Source organism: Nyctereutes procyonoides, unplaced genomic scaffold (genome assembly GCF_905146905.1).
Source record: "Nyctereutes procyonoides isolate TBG_1078 unplaced genomic scaffold, NYPRO_anot_genome, whole genome shotgun sequence".
Lineage (NCBI taxonomy): Eukaryota > Metazoa > Chordata > Mammalia > Carnivora > Canidae > Nyctereutes > Nyctereutes procyonoides.
The window spans coordinates 15,377,917-15,400,829 of record NW_026575043.1 but is presented as its reverse complement, the minus strand read 5'-3'; the positions used below and the strand labels follow the sequence as shown (position 1 = coordinate 15,400,829).

Below are 22,913 nucleotides of genomic sequence, written 5' to 3'. Positions count from 1 at the left end.
ATAAATTATGGTATGTTGGGCAGTGTAATGGGCTTAATTGGGTCCCTCTTCAAATTCATACTTTCAAGTCCTAGCCCACAGAATCTGAGAATGTGACTCTATTTGGTCTTTTAGGAGTTGGTTTGGATATAGGGCCTTTAAAAGAGCATTCAAGGTATAATGAGGACATGTAGGCAGGCCCTAATCCAATATGACTGGTGTCCCTATAACAAGAAGAAATTAGGATACAGACACACTCAGAGGGAGGGCCATGTGAGGACACAGTAGGAAGGCAACCTTCTGCAGACCTCAGGAGAAACCATAGCTGCTGACACACCTTGATCTTGGCCTTCTAGCCTCCAGGATTGTGAGAACATAAATTTCTGTTGCTTAAGCCATTAGCCTGCAGTACTTGTCACAGCCGCCTGCACAGACCAACAAAGGCAGATTTAGAGGTGTTCTTCATTTTCAGTCCCTATTCTTTCATCTTTACTCTCAAGGAACAACCTGGAAATCTAAACAAGTTAAATTATCCTTTAAGTGTAAAGAAGAAAGGTAATAATTCTCAGTGCATAAAGTTTTCATATTCCCTGAAATATGTCATATTGAGAAAACAATATGTGAATTCCTCCTCTTTATTGCATCTCCCTTTTTAGGACCTCATAAACGTATGGCAGGTGTAAATACACAGTTTGATGATGACTTGGACCTGAGGTGAACTTGGATTTAATGGGAAAAAAAGGACAAAATTTGTAAGTCCTGTCAGTCAACACGTTTTGGCCATTTGTGAAGCAATATCCAGCTGGACTTTTTTTTCTTTAGGTAAATCATAACAGACCATGTCCAACTGCCAGCTTCCTGCCTTTGTATAAAGGAGAAGAGTAAGGAATGCCAAAGAAACAGTTTTGCAGTTTAAGATCTTTTTTTTTTTTTTCCAGCATTCTTGTTTTTCTGAGCCAGCCCCTCTATCATCACCAGTGCTGCACTGGGAAATGTTTACCTTCCGGCTCTCTGACAGTGAAACAAAATGAAACAACCTTGAATTGTAGTTGGCCAATTTCTGTGGTGTAAATACCCACTCTGTGGTCACTGTTAAGTGACCTATGTGAATTCACCGGGCAGGACGCACACAGTCAGCTCTGGGGAGCTGGAGCTAGCTGCCTCCAACATGCCACTGGTTGCTACAGAATCACAAAGGAAGGCTACCTGCTGCCTGGCCTCTCTGCAGCTCTCAGATGCCACCTGCACCCCCCACCCTCGGGAGCATGGGCTCTCCACCTTCCCTCCACATTAGCTAGCTCAGGGCTTGCTTTCACTTGCTGAGTGTTTTGGTAAAGGGCTTACTATTAAGAGTATTTATAAGGTTAGCACAGGTTTCCTGAAAGGATGTTTCTGGCCGCGACCTCAGGGTGTATCTTCATTGCATCTCCCCAAACCAGACAATCACAGCACAGGGGGCTCAGGAGAGCAGCCAAGTCTAGGCTGACCCAGATTCCTAAAGGCTCAATCTCTTCCTAGGCCTTTCCTTACACTCTACTTCTCCCATCTTCTGCCTTTAGTGATTCCTTTGAGCCACGTAGACTTCACTTCCTCTGTGCTGTACGACTCCAGGTTTCACTGGAAGCCTCTGTCCAGGGTTTAAAATGTGCCAAACAGAGTCAAAGGCAATTTGCATACTTAATTGTCACAACGACCTCTCCAAAGAGGCGCTATTTTCATTCCCATTTTATAGATGAAGAAACTGAGGCACACAGAGGTTAAATAACTTGTTCAAGGTCCTACTACTTGTTAGTGGCAGGGGTAGGATTCAAATCAGGCAACATTGCTTCAGGTCTGGATCTTGAAGCAGCATGCCGCCCCCCAAAGAGCAGTAGGGTTGTATCCCCAGAAACCACTGATGACAAGGAATCAATGCTCCTTTTTGCTGTTAGGTGATACTAATAATTGCCAAATATTTCCATTCTACTTAGTCTGGTATGAAGTTACACACACGTGTGTACGTGTGTGTGTAATATCGACATACAGTTCAATAATGAAAAAAAAAGGGAGATCCCTGGGTGGCGCAGCGGTTTGGCGCCTGCCTTTGGCCCAGGGCGCGATCCTGGAGACCCGGGATCGAATCCCATATCGGGCTCCCGGTGCATGGAGCCTGCTTCTCCCTCTGCCTATGTCTCTGCCTCTCTCTCTCTCTCTCTCTCTCTCTCTCTGTGACTATCATAAATAAATAAATAAATAAAATTAAAAAAAAAAAAGAAAAGCCCAACCAGAAGTGATGGAAGTAAGGACCTCAAGGACTTCTGGACTCTGAACATACATGATTCTATTTTTTTTTCTGAACATACATGATTCTAAAGCAACTTAAAGATTTCAGGTGATAGAGTTGTCTGGTTTTCAGATCTAAAATACCAAAAGTTGAGAATCAACATGTATTTGAAATACCACAGGGCTAATGTTCATTGCAGGAACTCAAATGGAATGAAATACTGGCTTGCATTTGAGAATGCCAAACTTCTTTTTTTTCTTTTCTTTTCTTTTTCTTTTTTTTTTTTTGGTCTCATCTTAGTGAAACTGACTTGGTAGGTCTAAAAAAATGAAAAGAGACTTTGTTTCAGTCTTCATTAAGAAATTAATATTCATGCCGAGTGACTTGAATCACAAATAAATGTAATTTGCTCCAATTTGAATTTGTACAGTAATCCTCCCTTATCCATGAAACATACATTCCAAGATCCACAGAGGATGGTGGAAAACGCGGAGTACTGCACCTTATATTACAACTATGCTTTTCCCCATACGTACATGCCAATGATAAAGTTTAATCTCTTAATTACACACAGCAAGAGATGAACAAAAACAGGAATCAAATAGAACAATTATAACAATAAACTGTAAAAACGTTATGTGAATGTGGTCTCCTCACTCTCAAAATATCATAGTGTCACCCTCCTTCCTGTGATGGTGTGAGATGATCAAATGCCCATGTGAGATGCAGGTGTTGTGACATGGTGTTGGATGACTATTGATCTTCTGATACTACTCAGGAGGAAGATCATCTGCTTCCAGAATGTGGTTGACCATGGGTAGCTGAGACTGTGTATAGTGAAACCCCAGATAAGGGGGCGGGGATACTGTCATTTGGTTTGGTTTGAAGCTTCTGAAATGTCCAGTTCTGGGATGGATTTTTGTCTATGGGGACTTTTAAGAGGTCATTATTTTAAAACATTGCAGTGATAGGGGCAATCTGGCTTTTAAAGACTTCCACGCAAATCCTTTTATTTCTCATCAAAATGTTTTTAAAAACATTGGTCATTACTTACTTATAACCTTTCTTCTGCAAATGAAATAGGGCCCTTTTTGGATTGACATGACTGCCTACTTGCTTTCTTATTTGTACTGATGGTTAGTTCTCCGTGTGTTACAGACAACAGATTGTCAATCTCAGCATGTAAAAGAACTGACCTTTCTTCTTTTTTTCATTAAATTAATTAATTAATTTTTAAATATTTTATTTATTCATTCATGAACAGAGAGAGAGAGAGCGGCAGAGACATAGGCAGAGGGAGAAGCAGGCTCCATGCAGGGACCCTGACATGGGACTCCATCCTGGGTCTCCAGGATCACACCCTGGGCTGAAGGCGGTGCTAAACCACTGAGCCACCCTGGCTGCCCCCTTCTTCTTCATTTTAAAAAAGACTTATTTATTGGAGCGAGAGAGACAGAGACAGAGACTGAGAGATAGGAAGGGAGAGAAAGAGCATGGTGGGGAGGGATAGAGGAAGAAGAGAATCTCAAACAGACTCCATGCTGAGTGCTGAGCCCATTGCAGGGCTTGATTTCATGATCATGACCTGAGCAGAAACCAAGAGTCGGACGCTCCCCTGACTGTGCCACCGAGGCACCACTTAACCTTTCTAATTTTGAGCACAAGTTACTTCATATGCATTTTCTCATTTCATCCTCAGGACAATCTTCCTAGCTCAAATTTTATAAATTCAGAGACAAAGATTAAGAGATGAGTAACTGGCTCACAGTTACTGGACTGTGAAGCCTCAGCTCTGCCTGACCCCCAATGCCACCACACCAAGCCATCCTGCTTGCTCCCATTAAAAGGCAATTAACCGATGCATTCCATATCCTTTCTTTGACGTAGTTTCCATAAAACCTCTAAAAAACCTTTAAAAAGATAGGTGAATGGACCGTTTTAACCCAAATTTCCACCTCAGGCCAAACTGACTTGCAGAATGGCTAAATGAAAAAGGAACAATCTAATACTGACAGGAGCCAGAGAACTAGCTAAGCTAACCTAGATGACCAGCTTCTGAACAGGTCAGTGAGGATAACTTCCAGGCTTGCTCAAGCACTAGTTATACAAAGGGGAATATTCTCCTTTTATCCCAGAAGATTGCTTCCCTGAGATTGAAAGGAAGAGGATTTCCTGTGGGCATCAGGGTACCCAGCTCAAAAGATTCACCTGCCAGAGCAAAATCGGGTGGCCTGAAAGTAGCCCTTTAATTCCAAATATTAGTTACAATCCTGAGTGAGGGTGGAATGCCATTTGGAGTGTTGTCTCAAGCAGTTGGGACAAAAAGGAAGTGCATGAAATGTACGTTTTTCCCATCACTACTCACCCTTGCCCACATTTTCCCAGGTGCTTCTCTCTGTTACGCCAAGGAATGTTGGAGCTCTGGATCTTGGAAAAGACAATTCCCGTTTTAGTCTGCTGCCCAGCTTCTTTCTTTTCATAACTCTGCTTAAAGAACACGCGATCTTCTCATGCCGGTGGGTGACTGTACGAAATTCACAGCTTCTTGAATCTGAAAAGAGGTTTAAAATGTGAAAGTGGGTAAACTCTGGCAGAGGCTGAGAGACACTTTTTATCACTTAACGATTGCATCGTAGCAGTTGGAAAAGCCAGATCCATAGTCCCATGAATGGAATCCATCATTCATTCATTTGTTCGTTCAATCATGCCACCGAGGAAAGCACTTATGGTGCTTTCACACGCATTAGCTGGAATTGCAAAGCTTCATAAAATATGACCCTGTCCTCAATGATCCCACAGTCTAATAGACAAACCAAAAAAATGCAGTTCCATAAGATGTTACAGGTACCCTGATAGGAGGTGAGGTGGAGCTGGTGAGGGCACTAGAAGAGGGAGAGGGTAAACTTTGGGTGGAGTCTTGAGAGGTGGGTAGATATTTGCCAGGTGTTTCTTATTGGGGCAGAATGGTACAAGGGAACATTTCTTCATTGTCTATTGTCTATAATTTTAGTTCTGTCGTTGACTGTCATTGATTTAACTTGTCTTTTCACCCTTCCACCCACTGCCTCTTTCTTTTTCTTTCTTTCTTTCTTTCTTTCTTTCTTTCTTTCTTTCTTTCTTTCTTTCTTTCTTTCTTTCTTTCTCTTTTTAAAAAGATTTTATTTATTTATTCATGAGAGACACACAGAGAGAGAAAAGACTCAGGCAAAGAGAGAAGCAGGCTCCCTGCAGGGAGCCCAATGCAGGACTCAATCCCAGGACTCCAGGATCACACCCTGAGCCAAAGGAAGATGCTCAACCCCTGAGCCACCCAGGTGCCTCTGCCTCATTATTCCCCTTTATGTTGTTGCTTTTATCATTTTGAAACCACCAAATGTGCCTGACTATCTCTCATCAACAGCTTGAGAAGGTCACTGAAGCCATATGCTTTTCTTGTTTCCCTAAAATGAGGAAAACTGGTGCTTTGGCAGTGTGGCTTTTAAACAGCTTAAATATGAAGCCCGGAATTTTATTTTTGGGGAAAAAATGGACTGGGCTTTTGGTCAGTTAGTACAGGCCAGTTCTTCACTTCCCTTTCATGATCTCAGAGCTATAAAGTTCAGTTTTGGGATGGTGTGTGTGTGTGTGTGTGTGTGCGCGCGCGCACGCATGTGTATGTGTGTATCCTTATGGACCATTGTTGAAATATATATTCTTAGAAAAATCCTAATATTTAAAACACATGGGCTGCACAGAAATCTCTTTGAGAACTGAGAATCTGAATCTTTGTAAAAGCAAAATGTTTTTCCTATCAAGAATGAGAAGTCAAAACCAAATGGGTATTTGAAAACGTGGAGCAGAAAAATCAGGATTGTGTCTGGCACACAGTAGAAGCTCAGCAAACTGTGTAAGGAATTTATCCAGCTGCCCTTAGGGGGAAGAGATGTCTTTTAGAACCACTTTCCAAACAGAGGGGAGTTGGGAGTTGGTCTCCTTTCACTTCTGCTAGGATGGGAATAGCTTCCTGTAATTTTGGTTTGATAAACACAGTATTTAAGATCTTGGTTAAGATGGGGCAAAGTAAATTTTTCTCTGAGGCACTTGCAGTGGCTAGGCAAGGGGACACAGGCCCATGACTCATTTGCTCGGCCTGACCTATCCATGGTCACCCGAGGATCTGAGCGCCAGGTGGGGGAGCAAACCAGCAGTGCGAGTCACTATGTTTCCAGAATTCTATCCATTTCCCCCTGAGGTGCTTGTGTCTTGAGGCATTTTAACTGCCCAAAGTGTGAGGATCCCGTAAACAACAGTACTAGGCTTGATAGAAAGATAGATAGATGATAGATAGATAGAAAGATAGATAGATAGATAGATTTCATTAATTCTTCTTTGTGAAATGTAACAGAAAAAAACAACTGTAGAGCTGAATAAATTGTCATAAATTGCCTTCCAGGTTAAAGCACAGCATGCTGTCAGGATCCCAAAGTTTTCCAGATGCCCTTCCCAATACAATCCCTTTCTTTAAAAAAAAAAAAATTTGGGATCCCTGGGTGGCGCAGTGGTTTGGAGCCTGCCTTTGGCCCGGGGCGCGATCCTGGAGACCCGGGATCGAATCCCACGTCGGGCTCCCGGTGCATGGAGCCTGCTTCTCCCTCTGCCTGTGTCTCTGGCTCTCTGTCTCTCTCTGTGTGACTATCATGAATAAATAAATAAAATCTTAAAAAAATAATTTAATTTAAATTTAAATTCGATTTGCCAACATACAGTATAACACCCAGTGCTCATCACATCACATGCCCTCCTTAATGCCTGTCACCCAGTTATCCCACCTTCCCCACCTCCCCCAGCAAGCCTCTGTTTGTTTCCCAGAGTCAGGAATCTCTAATGGTTTGTCTTCCTTTCTAATTTTTCAAAGGCAGCACTGCCTTGAGCCTCTTGCAGGGGGCTGTATGTTGGGCCTTGTGGTTTTGGGCTTCTAGATTTCCTCCACTGATGTCCCTTTCCAAGGGGAGAGGATTCTTTGAGGCCAAGAGGTCATGTCCACCTAGAACCCATGTCTCCCTTTCTAGATCATGCACCAAGTACCAGGACATTTGGATTCCCTGTCCAAATGATTCTGAGTCCACTTCCAGGTCTTCCCTGGCCTCTTCCTCAGGTCCACCTGTCCAAGGGGTGGCCTAGGGGCAGATATTTGTAGGAGGCTATGGATGAACATGCATGGACACAAAGGCCCTTGAGGTATGGGATGGAACAGAGGGTGGGAAGAAAAGGTGGATGGCCCGGGAGTCTGGGGGCCACCTCTTCTTGTGCCTCACATTCCAGGGAGAAGCTCTAAGCAATCCAAGAATTCTAGGATCCAACCTGGTCTTCCAGGTTGCCATGAAGATACATTTGTCGAGGTAGGAGGATAAAATAGCTTTTATTCAATCTAGTGTTAGTTTAGTTTACTAAACTAAAATATTAAAATATTTAAAATATTTTAAAATATTTAGGCCAGGGCACCTGGGTTGTTCAGTGTTTGAGCATCTGCCTTTGGCTCAGGGCATGGTCCCGGGGGTCCTGGGATGGAGTCCCGCATCAGGCTCCCCAGATGCCTGTGTCTCTGCCTGTGTCTCTGACTCTCTCTGTATCTCTTATGAATAAATTAATAAAATCTTAAATAAAATAAAATATTTAAGCCTATGACTATGATATACAGTTCTCCATTTAAGCCCCACAATTGTTAGGGGTGAGCCTGCCTAAAGGTCATGATCCTGCCTATTTTGGTAATCCCCTCCTCGCCTTTCTTTATACTTTACCCCTTTGAGTCCGCATTCCAAAACCCTACAGTCACTTTTCCCTGTTTTTGAACTCTGAATAAATAGATCCCACAGTATATACTCTTATATATTAACTTTTTCTACTTAGCATTATGTTCATGAAATTCATCCATGTTATTGTCGGCACCTATAGTTTGCAATTTTTTATTGCCATATAGTACTTCATTGTGTTGTTATCTATCCATTTTAATGTTGAGGGACATGTGAGTTGTCTCCAGCATGAGGCCATTATGAATGAAACTGCTGGGGAGACCTTTATCCATTTCTGTTGTCCATATACCTAAGAATGGAATTTGGATAGATACACATTTCTTCAACTTTACTGGAAAAGGCCAAATTGTTTTCCAAAGAGTTTGTACTAATTTATATTCTCACCAGCAGGGTATGAGACATCCTGCTGCTCCTGACAACGTTTGTAATTTCTTTTTAGTTTTACCCATTCTGTGCTAGGAATATTTTAGTGTCCTCCTCAAGAGGTTTTTTTTTTTTTTCTTTTTCTTTTTCTCCTCTTGATTTGTGTCAGAAGATACTAAAGTGATTCTAAGAACTTAGAGTTTCAAATTGACTGCTGCTAACATCAGTGGAAGTGTATAATAATAAGGACACTACTACTTTATAGTAATATCCATGGTTTTCATTTGAAATATGGCAGCTAAGAGAAGATCTGTAGCCTTGGAAGATTCACAGTAAGAAAATCCAAGCCAAAAAAAAGAAAGAGAAAGAAAGAAAGAAAGAAAGAAAGAAAGAAAGAAAGAAAGAAAGAAAGAAAGAAAGAAAGAAAATAAGAAAGAAAGAGGGGATCCCTGGGTGGCGCAGCGGTTTGGCGCCTGCCTTTGGCCCAGGGCGCGATCCTGGAGACCCGGGATCGAATCCCACATCGGGCTCCCGGTGCATGGAGCCTGCTTCTCCCTCTGCCTATGTCTCTGCCTCTCTCTCTCTCTCTGTGACTATCATAAAATAAATAAAAAATTAAAAAAAAAAGAAAGAAAGAAAGAAAGAAAGAAAGAAAGAAAGAAAGAAAGAAAGAAAGAAAGAAAATCCAAGCCAACAGGGTTGGCCCACACAGCATTTTAAAATAATGCTGATTAGCAGAGTGACCTGGGGGCAGGGGGAGTAAACCACCCCACTAGCCATGCAGTTGGTATTGACCTTTTCCTTTCATAGAGGTGTGCGTGTCTCCAGAGCATGCTCTGACTGCTGTGGCAGTGCTGGGCACAAATTGTGGAATTGTCTAGCTGGGGCCTGTTGGGGCCACCCCAGAAGAGGAATATGAGCTGGGGAAGGCCTTCAGCTTGCAGCTCATTAGCACACCACATCTGGCAGCATCTGTTCCTCCAGGAGGTGGCAATAGCCATGAGCTCAGGTCAACAGAAAGCAAGGGACATGCACGCGTCTCTTCTGCAGCCATGAGCCTAGCCTCCTCACAGCCCACTTTCTTCTTCGTCTACTTGGTCCCTGAGCGTTCTCACTGCACTTTCCTCTTGCCTATATCCTCAACCTCCTTATGCTTTTGTCCTTTTAATGCATCCTCCCAGCCAAAGGCCAGCTCTGAATGTACTCAACTGTTTACTTTCTCTACATCAATCACCCAGCTGTTGAGCATTGCTGGAAAAACCCCACACCCTGCAGATGGTGCCACTCTACACTCGTGATGACCAGTGCCATCTGGGCTCTTGTTATGTCAGCCAGCCCATCTCTGTTTCCCAGGTAAGCTCACCCTCCCATTTCTCCACTTTTCTATTCTAATAATAGATCCTCTCCTGTAATGACAAGTTGATGCTTACGCTTGACTCGGCTGGCTGTTGTCCAAGATGCACAGGTCTGTTTCAGACTTTCTCCACTCTCAAGTCCCTGGTTTTAGCACCAGTTCCTCTACTGAGCCCAGGTTCCCAACTCCACCATCAGGCCCAATAGTCAGTTAATCCTCCTGCTTCACAAAGAAACCTAGAGCCGCCTCCAGGAACTTTCTCGATGTCCCTCCTCCTCATCTGTGGATTCATTTTGCATCCAGACTCATCCCTTTCTCCTTCTTGTCTCCTTGTGACAATAAAGGAAGTGTCTTCTCTTGGGCCCAAGTGTATCCCTCTCTCTGGCCTCAGTGCCTACTCAGGAATATCTCACTATGCGTTCTCTCTCTCTTTCTCTCTCTCTCTCCTGACTTCTCCCTAGGAGTTGTCAGATAGGCTCATGTCTCTCCCTTAAGAACCTGGTATCAGGAGCTTCCTTAGCTTGGCTAAGAACCTCATCCAAACAGGGCAAGAAGCAGTGCTAGGGGTTGGATTGTGTCTCCCTCTCCAAATTCTATTTCAGAATGTGACCTTATTTGGAAATAGGGTCACTGAAGATATAATCAGTTAAAATGAAGTCATACTCTCACTGGATCTCACTTTCTTCACTTGGGACACAGGAGTCGTTGGATTATCAGTTTTGGGGTGGGCAGCTCTATATTCTGCAGGGGCAGAGGTGGTGGATGGGAGAGGGAGGATTCTGAGCTCTGCACCTTGTCTTTGACCGCAGCAGTTCCAGTGATAACTAGTTTACAATTTGGAACTCTTGGTAATATTTCACTTAAAAAAGGCGTTTTTACTGTTTAAAAAATAAAATGCAAAATTTAAATCTCCTGGCTTAGGTGATATCTTAGATCCTTTCTCACAGCAATAGACTATGTTTATAAGATTTTGCAAATGAAAGAATATGGGTTTGACGAATATATTGCCCAGATTATTCTTAAAAAAGCTTGACTTAATAAAATTTACTTTTTTTTAAGGGAAGGAGATTTGATAAGACTGCCTAATGCAATTTAATTTTTAAGCCTTCTAAAGATGCTCATGTAAAACATTCAGAGATTAGAAAAGTGATCTTTGGGGGGGGCACCCTATGTTAGAATTTGGAGGTTTTGAAATATGCTTACTGTCACCTGGGGCTCTAAGGCCATGTGCAAGGGAGCACTTGTGCATGAACCAGACCTTCCGATGATGAGCTCTTAAGGAGAATCACTGTAGGTGCTCATTTGTTTCCACAAGACCTAGCTCAGTGCCTGGTACACAGTGGGTGCTCAGTTAGCCCTTATTGAATGCTAAAGTAGAGTCCCTGAAGGTCCGTGAGAATTCTTGGTGAGAGGAACGAAATAGAACTTCTTTCTAAGGGAAGGGGTGAGTGGAGTAGAATTCACAAACACAGATTAAGAGGGGACAGTGCTCTTGACCTAGACGTGGCAGGGTTTCTGCTTGTGGAATAGTTATCTGTGGGATTGGATAAACACAGTAGAGGAACACAGCTTGATGGCCCCCTCAGAATAGACAAGCAAGGTTCCTGGTTCCTGGCAAATCATTTCAATTCCTACATGGAAGCCAGTGGACTGAGTCTACATTTTTCTTCTTTCTCCCTGGACGTTTCTCTAGTTGGTATCTGATCCTTATTTTTAAGGACCCCTAATGGGATCCTTGATGGGAAAGCACCTGGGTAGCTACTAGGATAAACCAGGTTCTCCAACCTTCTCTGCCTTCCAGTCGGTCATATGCAACTGGCAATGTTCATGGCAGGAAGTGCCCTGGAAATCAAGAGACCTGGGTCCCAGTCCCAGGTGTGTGACTTTGGGCAACTCAACTATTTCTCAGTTCCAGTTTCATCCTGCATAGATGAAGTATCAGACAAAATCGTGTCCTCACTTCCATATCTCATTTGGGTTATCACCTGGATGTATAATTGGTGGGACACCAGGAAAAGCATGATTGACCAAAAATTGTGTCCATCTTTCTCTGTCTCTGTCTCTCAGCCTGACCCTGATAGGAAATATTGGCAATATTTCCATGTGGCTGTGCCTTTGAGATAAGGCCTTGGAGGGGATGCTGAAATTGTAGTGCTAATTAATTAAAATGCACAGAAGCAAAGCATTTATCAGCTGTGCACATCAGAGATGTCACACTTTCACTACCTGGGGAGTGTCCTGAGAGAATGGAGCCTGACCTGGATCAGATTTATGGGCAAAGGTGTCAGAAAGATTCTCATCAGGGGCTGGGCAATACTATCCCAGAAGAGGAGCAGAAGGAATAAGGCAAGGGCTAAAGCCAGCTGGGTGCCCCTTGTGGTTCTGCCTAAGAGCAATTCTAGGCCGGGGGCCCATTGAACTCAGTGGACCATGGTGGCTGTCCACTGTCTGGCCACCGACAGCCCCTGACACAGAGGCCTCTTACAACTACACACTGACTAAGCCGTCTTCCTTGGGAATTGCATTTCCCTGGGCAGTGGAGCCTTGCTAAGATGTTGCTTGCCAGCCGATGGAGGCCTCCGACCACACTGAGATCCTCACAGGTCATTTTGGTAGGTAACTAAGCCAGAAAGACAGTTAATTAAACTCTTCATAAAACAGCCCATCAGCCACCTGCTTGCAGAGCAAAAAGTCAGAGTATGTGCTGTGTTTTGGCAGAAGGATTGTGTCCTTCAGTCTCCTCTTGGGCCCCATTTAGGATTCTAACCAGGTTACCTACAAAACTTCTTTTTAGTTATGGTATATATTTTTTCCATTTGTGTAAAAACAGTAAATAAATACCAGTGGTCTCATCAGGCCAGGCCAAAGAAGAATTTGTAGGGGATTTAATACCTTAATGCATTGGACACACTTGCACTTGGCTAAACATTCCATTTGGGTGGTTTGGCTCAATGCAAGCAATTTAAATGTTTTTGGGGTGTAGCTTTTCCAGCGACCTCGGTTCTTTCGGAATGATCCCTGGAAGGGATGGGCTTTTAAGTGATTGGAAATTCTCAGGTATGTTTCAGAGCTTGACAAGACAAGCCTTCTCTTTGTCTGAAATGGGTCAGACTCAGGAAAGAGAGTGAGATGAACACGGTTGTCTGTTCATCCAAGTGTGCAGCCTGAGGGCATAGCAACAAAGTAATCCAAATTTGAAGATTTTCTACAAACATCAAGATATTCCAAAGGACAGCCAAAACCCTGACCAAGTAAAAGGGCATTGCAATGATCATGAAATAAGTGAGGGTGGAAGTCAGAGTTATAAGTCCTTATAACTCTTCTGTGCTTAGGTAATGTCTTGCTGAGCTCATGGCCCTGATTTTTTTTCCTGGTCTTTGCCAGCAAATTTTCAGGAATCTCTTAGCAGAAGAGAGGACATTGTTTGCTGCATCTTCCACTCCTGTGGAGTTCTTGGACGCTGACTGTTTACAGGGGCTTGCAACTGCCTTTGTTTCCCATCTGGTATTAATTTTTGCTTCTTCTTCTTTACCAGGCTTTGACTCATCTCCACCCAAACCTTCAGGTTTCCTGAAGGCTCACGTCCCCAGACATGGCGCCCCATCCAGGTAATGCAACTTGCCACAAAGAAAGAACAGTCTCTCTTCCCACCCTCGGAGAATGGAATAGTGATTCATTCAGTCATCCAAGTCAGAAATGGAGAGGTTTTCTCAGCACTTCACTTCTTCTCACTGCCCACATCTCATCAGTGATGGGGCTTTGTCCTTTCTAGCTCCTTAAGATGTCCTGCTCTCCCCTCCCCACCATGCGCCCACATCTCAGTCACCCCCATCTTAACTCATTGTGTCACCGCTGGACCAGTGACATTTTCATCTCACATTATCTTCAAGGCAACGGAAGAGCTTTGGAAGGTTTTGACTGCTAAGTAACTCAATCACATTTCTTTGTCATAAAAATCACACTGAATCTAGTGGATGAATTGGAAAGATGGCTGGTGTGGAGGTGCCATGAAATCCATTACAGAGCTGTGCTAGAATCCAGATGAGAAATGAGAGAGTCTGGATTAAGCCCATGACAGAAACAATGAAGATGAGAGCAAGTGGCTATTTAGCAAGTCAATGGATAAAGTATAATATCCGATTGGAGCTAGAAGCTGGGGGAGAAGAGGTGTTTATAATAAACATCTTGAAGATAAAAGTGGAGGAGATTGGGTAGATGATAGTACCGTTCTGAGAAAGAAAAATTAAGAATTAAGTAGCTGAGAAATGATAAATTTAAGGTGACGCATTAGGTTCCAGTCTCGTGGGGGATGTCATGTGGGGAGAAAAATCTATAAGCAGTTATATATACAGCTGATGCTTAAATAACACGGGTTTTAACTGTTCAGGTTCACTTGTGTGCAATATTTTTTAAGACGTACTTACGACTGAAGAATAAATACATTTGGAGAGTTAAAAAAAAAAGTCGTACTTACTTAGAGAGAGAGAATGCAAATGGGAGGAGAGGCAGAGAAAGAGGGAGAAAGAAAATCTCAAGCAGACTCTGCTTTGAACGCAAAGCCCGCCTCGGGGCTTGATCTTAGGACCCTGAGATCATGACCTGAGCCGAAATGAAGAGTCAGGTGCTTAACTGACTGAGGTGCCTCCCTTATGTGGAGATTTTTTTCAATAAATAGAATACAGTACTATAGACCTTAAAACTTCTCCATCTCCATATTTACATGAGCCACTTTTAAAACTATATATATATATATATATATAATATACGTGTGTGTGCGTATTATATATATATATATATATATATCTTCATGCTACTACTTCTGTTTCTGTGGAGGACCCTGACTAATACAGCACAGAATGAAAGAAAAGAAAAGGAAAAAACATCAGAAGGAAGGGAGAGTGAAAGGTGTGGGTTGAACGGGTCCTCAATAGCCTACGTGCTTTGAAGACAAAGGGAGAGGGCGGGTGACCGTCTGACTGTCTGTAATATCTGATGACATCAATGACTCATCAATGTTATGTAACTAGAATCAGCCTTCAGACTTTGCTGTCTTGGAGGTTTTGTCTCATAAAAGCAGGACTTCCTAGCTTGGCTTGTTTTCTCGTTACTTAGGAGCCGTTGCTAGCATAAGGTCATGCTTAGAAAATTGAACCCCTCAGTAAGATTACTCAGAGACTTGGCTGTTGCTTTTTCTCTGGCCATTTTATCTTTAGGTTGAAAAAAGAAACAGCTCACTTTTCTAAAGTGACATTACACATCACTTTGAAATATGCCCTATGGGCCAGCCCTAAGATCTGGTGTTTTGTTTTGTTTTGTTTTAATACTCACAAAAGAGGAGCTTTTATTTTAAGAAGATGGCAAAAATTTTTTTTTTCTTTTTACTCTAGAGATCTCTGGTGACCCAGCTTTTAGAAAACTTCTTGATGAATAGAAGCTGAGACAGAGGGGAGAATTTGCCCAGTTCATACCCAGTTCGTTTCTGACCCAGCGATGGGATAGCCTCAGAAACCACTGAGTGATTTAAATGAGAGGTTTATTGGGCATGTAGAATTTATTTTGTTTTTGCTCTATTTTTTTTATAATCTTTTCCATTATAATATTAAAGTGGTAGTGATAAACCATTTTTTAAAAAGTTTTATTTATTTATTCATGAGAGACACACACAGAGATAGAGACACAAGCAGAGGGAGAAGCAGGCTCCATGCAGGAAGCCCGACGTGGGACTCGATCCCAGGTCTCCAGGATCACACCTTGGACCAAAGACGGTGCTAAACTGCTGAGCCACCCGGGCTGCCCAATAAACCGTTTTATTTGTGGTTGTGGCAGATGCCATTTGAAACATTTCCCCAACTCAGAAGGATGCCCCCGGTTGTCCTGCTCACTCAGAAAGGTGGGTTCCAGATTTCGGTGTGAACAGCATGGTCAGGCTTTATAAACTTCACAGCTGCCTGGACATGAGATGAGCACCTGACCCAACATTAGACTCAAAGTCCTCCACCCCCACCCCCACCTCCAGACACACTGAGTCACTCACACAGCCCCTCTCCACGTGTGAACTTGGAAGCATGACTGCATTTCTACCTCTAGCATCATGAGCAGTGGCCTTGTCCTTACAATGAACCACCTCCTTTCCTTTCCCACTAGCGCTTGCCACCCCACACCATGCTGGAGTTGACCTGTATTTTATTTAATCCATACAGCCAAAAATGTCCTAATGTATTCAGTTAAAATAACATACAAACATTCTGTCCTTGGGTTGTATAATAAAAACTCAAGGGGCGCCTGGGTGGCTCCGTAGGTTAAGCCTTTGGCTCATGTCATGGTCTGGGGTCCTAGGATTGAGCCCTGCGTCATGCTCCCTGCCCAGTGGGGAGTCTCCTTCTCCCTCTCCCACTGCTGCTCCCCCCGCTTATACTCTCTCTCTTTCTCTCTCAAATAACAAATAAATAATCTTAAAAAAAAACCCTCAAGTTTAAGAATTTCAATGATAACAGCCATGGACATTCAGTGGGGAACTCAGTGTTTTTATTAAAAACCACCCATACTCTCTCACCCCTTCCTTATTCCAGGAAAGTCCCAGGAGCTGGTGGCAAACAGCGACTGCCACACCCTTTACAATTGTTGGCAGAGTGTGGTTAGCACAATGCTTATGACAGGTGATTTGTCTGAATCTGTCAGGATTACAAGGGCATAGATCCATTCCCAGCAATGCCATTTGCAGATGTGTATGCTGTAGGTACACTTGTACAAAAAAGTGTAACAGATACACTTGCACAGGGGCAAAAAAGACCTAGCACAAGGGCCCTTGGTAAAGCATTGTTGGTAAGAGCACCCGAAATGTCTGTTAATGTAGAATTGATTAGATAAATCATGTGAACCTGCACAATTGGTGTATTATGATGTGAAAAAATGAATAAGGTGCTCATGTGCGGAAAGAACTCTAAGATACGACGGTAAGTGTCAGGAGCAAGGTACAGACCAGTGGGGTTCTCAGGTTATCATTTGGGGGATGATGACATCTCTTCGAATTTGCTCATATGTGTATACATCGAAAAAAAAAACTCTGGAAAAACAAGGAATAAGTTCATGCCAGTGGTTTATTTGTGCATGTGTGTGCGTGTGTGTGGCAGGGGTGCGGAGAAGCAGGCGTAGGAAGAACACTTTCACTGCATAATTCTTACAAGATTTTTAAAAAAATGCTGTACTATGTATTGTCAACTATTCAAAAGAAAGAGAGAGAGGGAGAGGAGGACGAGAAGGAAGCGATTCCATGGCTATCAACAGAGACAAACCTTTATTTCATCAGACTCTTAGCTGGTTATTCTTACTTAGTAAAGAAAATATTTGGGACTGTTGTTTCCTGAGGAAAAAAACACAAAATGAAAAAAAAAATCCCAACCCACTGACACTTAGGGACAGGGTCTGGCTGTGGCCATAGCATTGTGGCTTCGTGGCTTCCTCCCTCATCACGCCCCACTATCCCCCGGTGTCAGGAATCAGGGAAGACCTAGAACCTCCACCATCTCCAGCTACGTCCACTTCGTACAACAGCCTTTCCTTTGATGGATGAGGATGAGAGGAACTCGAAACTCTGTGAAACATTATAGAAAGGAGACTGGAGATTCCTTCCCTGTGGATAGTCTACTCTTCCTCAATATTCAGCCCTGGAGGACAGGCTTAAAATATCACTGTGTCTGAGAGAGAGGGAGAAAACAGTGACTCAAAACTCATACTAAGGTATAGAAACCTTAAATTGCTATTTCCTTTAAGATAGATGTTCATAAGGGGGCAGGTTTCTCAGCCTCATTACCCATGATAGGGCCTGAAGAAAACAACGTGCGAGTTTATTTGGACTGCCGCAGGTACTGTTGGGGACATATAGGAACATCTAGGTAAGTTTGAACTTCAGATAAACAGTGAATAATTTGTATACCAAAAATACATACTACAGACTATGCTCAGGATCATTCATTATTTACCTGAAATTCAACTTTATTTTTTATTTATTTTTTAAAAATATTTTATTTATTTACTCATGAGAGACACACAGAGAGAGGCAGAGACACAGGCAGAGAGAGAAGCAGGCTCCATGCAGGGAGCCCGATGCGGGACTCGATCCTGGGACTCCAGGATCACGCCCTGGGCCAAAGGCAGGTGCTCAATCACTGAGCCACCAGGTGTCCCTGAAATTCAACTTTAATTGGGTGTCCTGTATTTTTATTTTGCTAAACACTTCAAGCGGGGCCCGGGAGACTGGCCTGCAGGAGTGGAATATCTATGGCATCTCTGCAGAGTGGAATCCTCTGAGGATTAATGCATGGGTGGGAAAGGCCCATTTGTCATCATTTCAAGGAAATGACAAGCAAACACCCCCTCCTCCAAGAGCCAAGTCAGACGTCCCTGACTGCAGGTTCCAAGCATGACATCCACCTCGACTTTTCCACCATCCCAATGGATGGACGTCATCCGGTCTACACTACTGCTATGGGTCCCACGGATGAAACACCAGTGCCCCTTCTCCATGGACAGGGGACACGTCCTGCTCTGCCAGCAGAAGGACTTTGGCTTCATGTTTCTAACAGAAATATGAATTTGTGCCAATCTTCCGAATTTTCTCATCTGGCCTGCCCATGCTCAGAGCTTAAACTTCCAGTGTATTAAATGGAGTCAAGAAATCTCCAATAACCAGAGTGTCATTCCAGGAAGCCCCTTCCATGTTTTAGGGTGAGCCTGGAAGGTGGTGGTCACCCAATGAGCACCTGTGCAGCGGGGTGACTCTGCTGAAGCATGCTCTCCCACGAGCAGAGACTGTCTCTCCAGTGATGAGGTAGCCGGCTCAGGTGCCAGGACCCCTGACAGAGGAAGAGAGCGAGCACAGATCATGCCCATGGAATACTGCTCAGGTTCCTTCCCTGTCAAGGAGGAAAACCTTGCACCTGGGAAGACCACTGGGAATGTTGGTCCTCAGGTTACGTGCAGTCTCTGTGCGTAGCCAGCCCTGTGATCACAACACACACAAGGCCCTATGACATAATGACCCGGTTCCCAGCAGCTCCCCTCACAGTGGGAAAACGTATGTAAACTCCATAGATGGTAGGCCTGTCTTTTCTGAACCTTTTTCCTTCTGGAGTTGAGTTCTTGGTGAGTTGACAGTCTGGCCATCTTCTGAATCATCCAGAGGATTGAGGTACATTGTAAATAGGGTTTGGCCTTCTGGAAGAGCTGGGCTCATGGAAGAACAATTAAAAACAACAGCTGTGCCAGAATCAGGGCCTCAGTGGAGGAATTGGCTCTGGCTGTCTCCTGAAGCTGCAGCTCATCAAATAAAAGCCAAAGCCACTAGGCCCAGTGGTTCGAGCGGCCACTGAGGTCATGGCTCTGAGGCACCGACTTCTCCACGTACACCGTGAGGGCACGGCTAGGTACGTTGCAGCACAGAGACGGATTTTAAACTACCCTGAACCCAGTGAGGTTTGTAGGGCAGACACACAATTGCTTGCAAACAAATGGCAGGCACAATGGGCAGCGTTTCAGGTTTCTCTGCAGGTTTTCTTTTGGGGCTCTCCAGGGAGCTAGGAGAAACTCAAGTCTGAAACTCTAACCTGCCTCTGCCATTTTTTTCCCCCTTACACTAGGAGATCTTCTGGAGCATTTGCTGAATTCTAATGGGACCTAGCCCTCCAAATATTATTCTTCTTATGGTTTGCTGACATTTTTTCCTGGAAACACATCATACTGAGATGTCTTGTACCCTTTGTTTTCCCAGACTATTTGAAAGCTAAAGAATGCAGACATCCAACTTTTGGGCTGATCCAAGTTTTTCATGATCTAGCCAAGGTGGGCAAAGATTCCAGGGAAGGCCAAGGATTTTTTTTAGACTACCTGCATTAGAATCACTGGAAATACCTGTTTAAGATCCTGATTCTTAGCATCTGTTCTAGAGCTATCTACTACATCCCTGTGGAGGAGGTCTGGGAACCTGCATTTTTCACAATCCCACCCGCCCGCCCCCCACATTTCCAGTTGATTCCTGTGTGCACTAAAATTAAGAGGCATTTGTAGAAGTGAAAGAGTCTTAGATAAGCAGCCAAAACACTGGAGTTTATGTCCATTTACTCCCAGGCTGGTCTTGGGCAAGCTACTTATTAACCACCAGCCTCATTTCCCCACCTGTAAAAATGGATATCTTATTCTATAGGAGTTATATGTTTTTCTCTTTGAGGATTAAATGAGGTAAGGCATATGACAAGGCTGGCAAATACTGAGCTCTTGCTAGCTATTAGTACACTTACCCTATGAGAGAGAGAAAAGGGAGGGTGAACTCAAGCCATCTTTGTAGACCTTGAGATGTATGTGCTTTGCAGCACTTTTCAAAGGCTCCTTTGTAACTCCTTTTGGATGGACACAGAATATGGAGACTTACCCACTAAGTGGCTTTTCTACCTGCTAAGGCCCTACTAACATACCCAGGAGTGGGGAATATCGTGCTATTGGGAAGACGAGTTGATAAATGGACACTTTCAGAAAAGCAGCTCTGGGCTCATATAAATATGAAATAAGTTAGCTAAGAGCATATGGTGGAAGTGGTGTCTTTACAGGTGGGTCCTCAATGGGGGTGGGGCCACATGCTCTAAATCACTCACATCCCCCAGGGCACTCTGGCCAATGTCTGGGAACATTTTTGATTGTCACAACTGGGAGATACTACTGGTATCCAGTGGGCAGAGGCTAAGGATGCTGTGTTATAACCATCTCATGGTGCACAGGACAGTTTCTCATGCAGAGAATTATCTGGCTTCCAGTGTTACTAGTACCCCAGTTTAGAACCCTGCTCTAACACAGAAGACTGAGTCATGGGTGACAGAAAGAGGCCTCCAGGCCATTAAACACCTTCCAAGTGATAACCTCCTGTTACTATATTGAAAAGTCTTACAGATGAATGATGGGACCCAGCATCCTGCAAGCTGGCTGGTCACCATTAACCACTCCCCATGTCCCCTGCTCAATGGAGCCAGTTTCCTGCTCATTTCCACAATGAAATGAGGGGGGAAGCATTCCTAGGGCTTTGGAGGAGAGGGTGTTGCTCCCCATAGGAGAGGGAGGAGGCCACCTCGCTCCTGGCAGTTGTCTCATTTCTTACCGGGAGGGTAGGGCAGTGAGAAGCAACTGAGAGGCCACACTGTCCGACAGGGCTTGCCCCTCTAAGGAGCTCAGTGCAGGCCCCAGGAGAAGTACCTCCCAGCCCTATGAGGGATGCCAGGAGGGCACTCAGCATTCGGGGATGTGATCAGATCCAAATGGCCGCAGGTGATCCTCTGCTTCACTCCATGGACTCCATGGACTTCTCCCAGTGCTTCCAGTTTGGTTTCTTGGTTAACCAGCTCTCTGGCTTTATTCCCTCCACTTGATCCCCTGCTTCTTCGTGTCTCCTCTTTCCTGACATGACTTGTTCTCTGGGGCTGTAACCTCTGGAAACCACTCTCTTTGGTTGCCTGGGCTCCTCCTGCACAGGCTGCCCTGTGCTCAGGCCTGGCTTCCTAGTTTTCTTTCTTCCCGCTCTACCCACGTGCCCTGGAATCTCTTTAGCATTCTTATGGCATGCTGTCTTCCTGCTTGCAGGGCCATCATCATGGTGTGAATGATCATGCTCAGAAGGACCCCAGGCTGGGCTTAAAGGCTTTGCTGTCACCATATTAAAATTCTGAATGGTTTCTTCGTTGGAGTTATATTTTGTAAGTGGATTCTGTTGGGACAACAGAGCACGCACAGAACAGAGAAGATGCTTACACTATGCATGTCTGCCTTTTCTCACCATTCCATTCTTGCCGTGAACGCAGGATTCCAGTGGGCTCACAGTGTGTGGTAGTTGTTGGAGATTCAAAGTAAATGCTGCGAGGTGAGTGTGCTTTGTCTACCAGCGGGTGAGCCAGGGAGTGGGAGGGACACCGGCTGCCCCCAGAGGCCATGCTTTCCTTTTGAACTCAAACTTCCAACACAGAAAGGAAGGGATGGCATGCTAAGAAACACCAATGACCAAGAAACCCTTTGTCCTCTCTTACTCATGTTGCTTCTCTGCACTGGCCGGCCACTAGCTCCTTTTCTTTCTATCCTTCCTTACTCAAAGGTAAAGACTGCTAGTACAATGTGCACAATCAAGAGATGACATAAAAGCAGCTGAGTTAGTGTTGTGCAGCTTTTCCAGTGTTATGGTAAGAACAAAATATGCAAATTGTGTAATTTTGGTGATTAGCATATGAGTTAAATGCCCTTATATTTGCATTTAAAACCAGCACCGCACAATGTAGAGATGAAAGGTAAGATTTCATGCTAATAATTTAAAATTTAAATTTTCCTTTACTTAGAGTGGCATGAAATAGCAAATTAAAAAAAAATGAAAAAATAAAACAAGCCATGACAAGTGAAAAGAGAGACTGTGGATGAAAGGAAGGAAGCTTTTATTTTAGTACCTCTAATGGCTCCCTTCTTTTGCTTTTTTAAAAAAAGGGTGCCCACATTTCCACTTCACACTGAGTTCCACCTGTATGCTTCTATTTCCTAAGGCCAGAACCAGTGTCTCTTTGTTGGTAGACTGTGCTCAAGCTATAGGAATCCTTTAGCCTCTGTGCCCAGAGAACTGGCAGTGTCTGGGAATGGATGTTCCCTGGGAGCAGCGCTGAACCAATGGCTGACAGATTCAGAGGTATAAATACTGCAGCTCCTGTGTCACCCCTCCAGGACAGCTTTGGAAGGGGGCCAACACTGACTCCAGGCTCCCCTGTGGTTACCACGGTAGCCACTCTAGGACTTTGTTTGGTAGCACACCTTTGCCTGCTCCTTACCTTCATGGTTCTCCTGCTTTACCAGTTTTTCCTGGGGAGATTTCTGAAATAATCACTTTTACTCAACCTAAAGCAGCTTCTCTATGTTTCCTGAAACCTGAGACCTTGCCAGCTGAGACTTTTTTTTAAGATTGTATTTATTTATTTAAGAGAGACAGTGTGCACAAACAAGTAGGGGGAGACGGAGAGAGGGTCAAGCAGACTCCATGAGCACAGAGTCCATTGTGGAGCTCAATCCTTGGACCCTGAGATTATGACTCAAGCCACGGTCAAGCATTCAACTGACTGAGGCACCTAGACACCCCAGCTGAGACATTTGAGTATGC

The 22,913-nt window shown here is 44.0% G+C and overlaps 1 protein-coding gene across 1 annotated transcript in view; it reads right to left on the bottom strand.

Moving 5' to 3' along the window:
- NEDD9 (neural precursor cell expressed, developmentally down-regulated 9) overlaps positions 1 to 22,913 on the bottom strand; it is a 182,650-nt gene that overhangs the window by 109,861 nt on the left and 49,876 nt on the right. The window contains exon 2 of the mRNA XM_055322268.1: positions 4,608 to 4,793. Within this exon, the coding sequence (XP_055178243.1) occupies positions 4,608 to 4,619 (12 nt within the window). The 5' untranslated portion in view covers positions 4,620 to 4,793. The remainder of the gene's footprint in view (positions 1 to 4,607; positions 4,794 to 22,913) is intronic.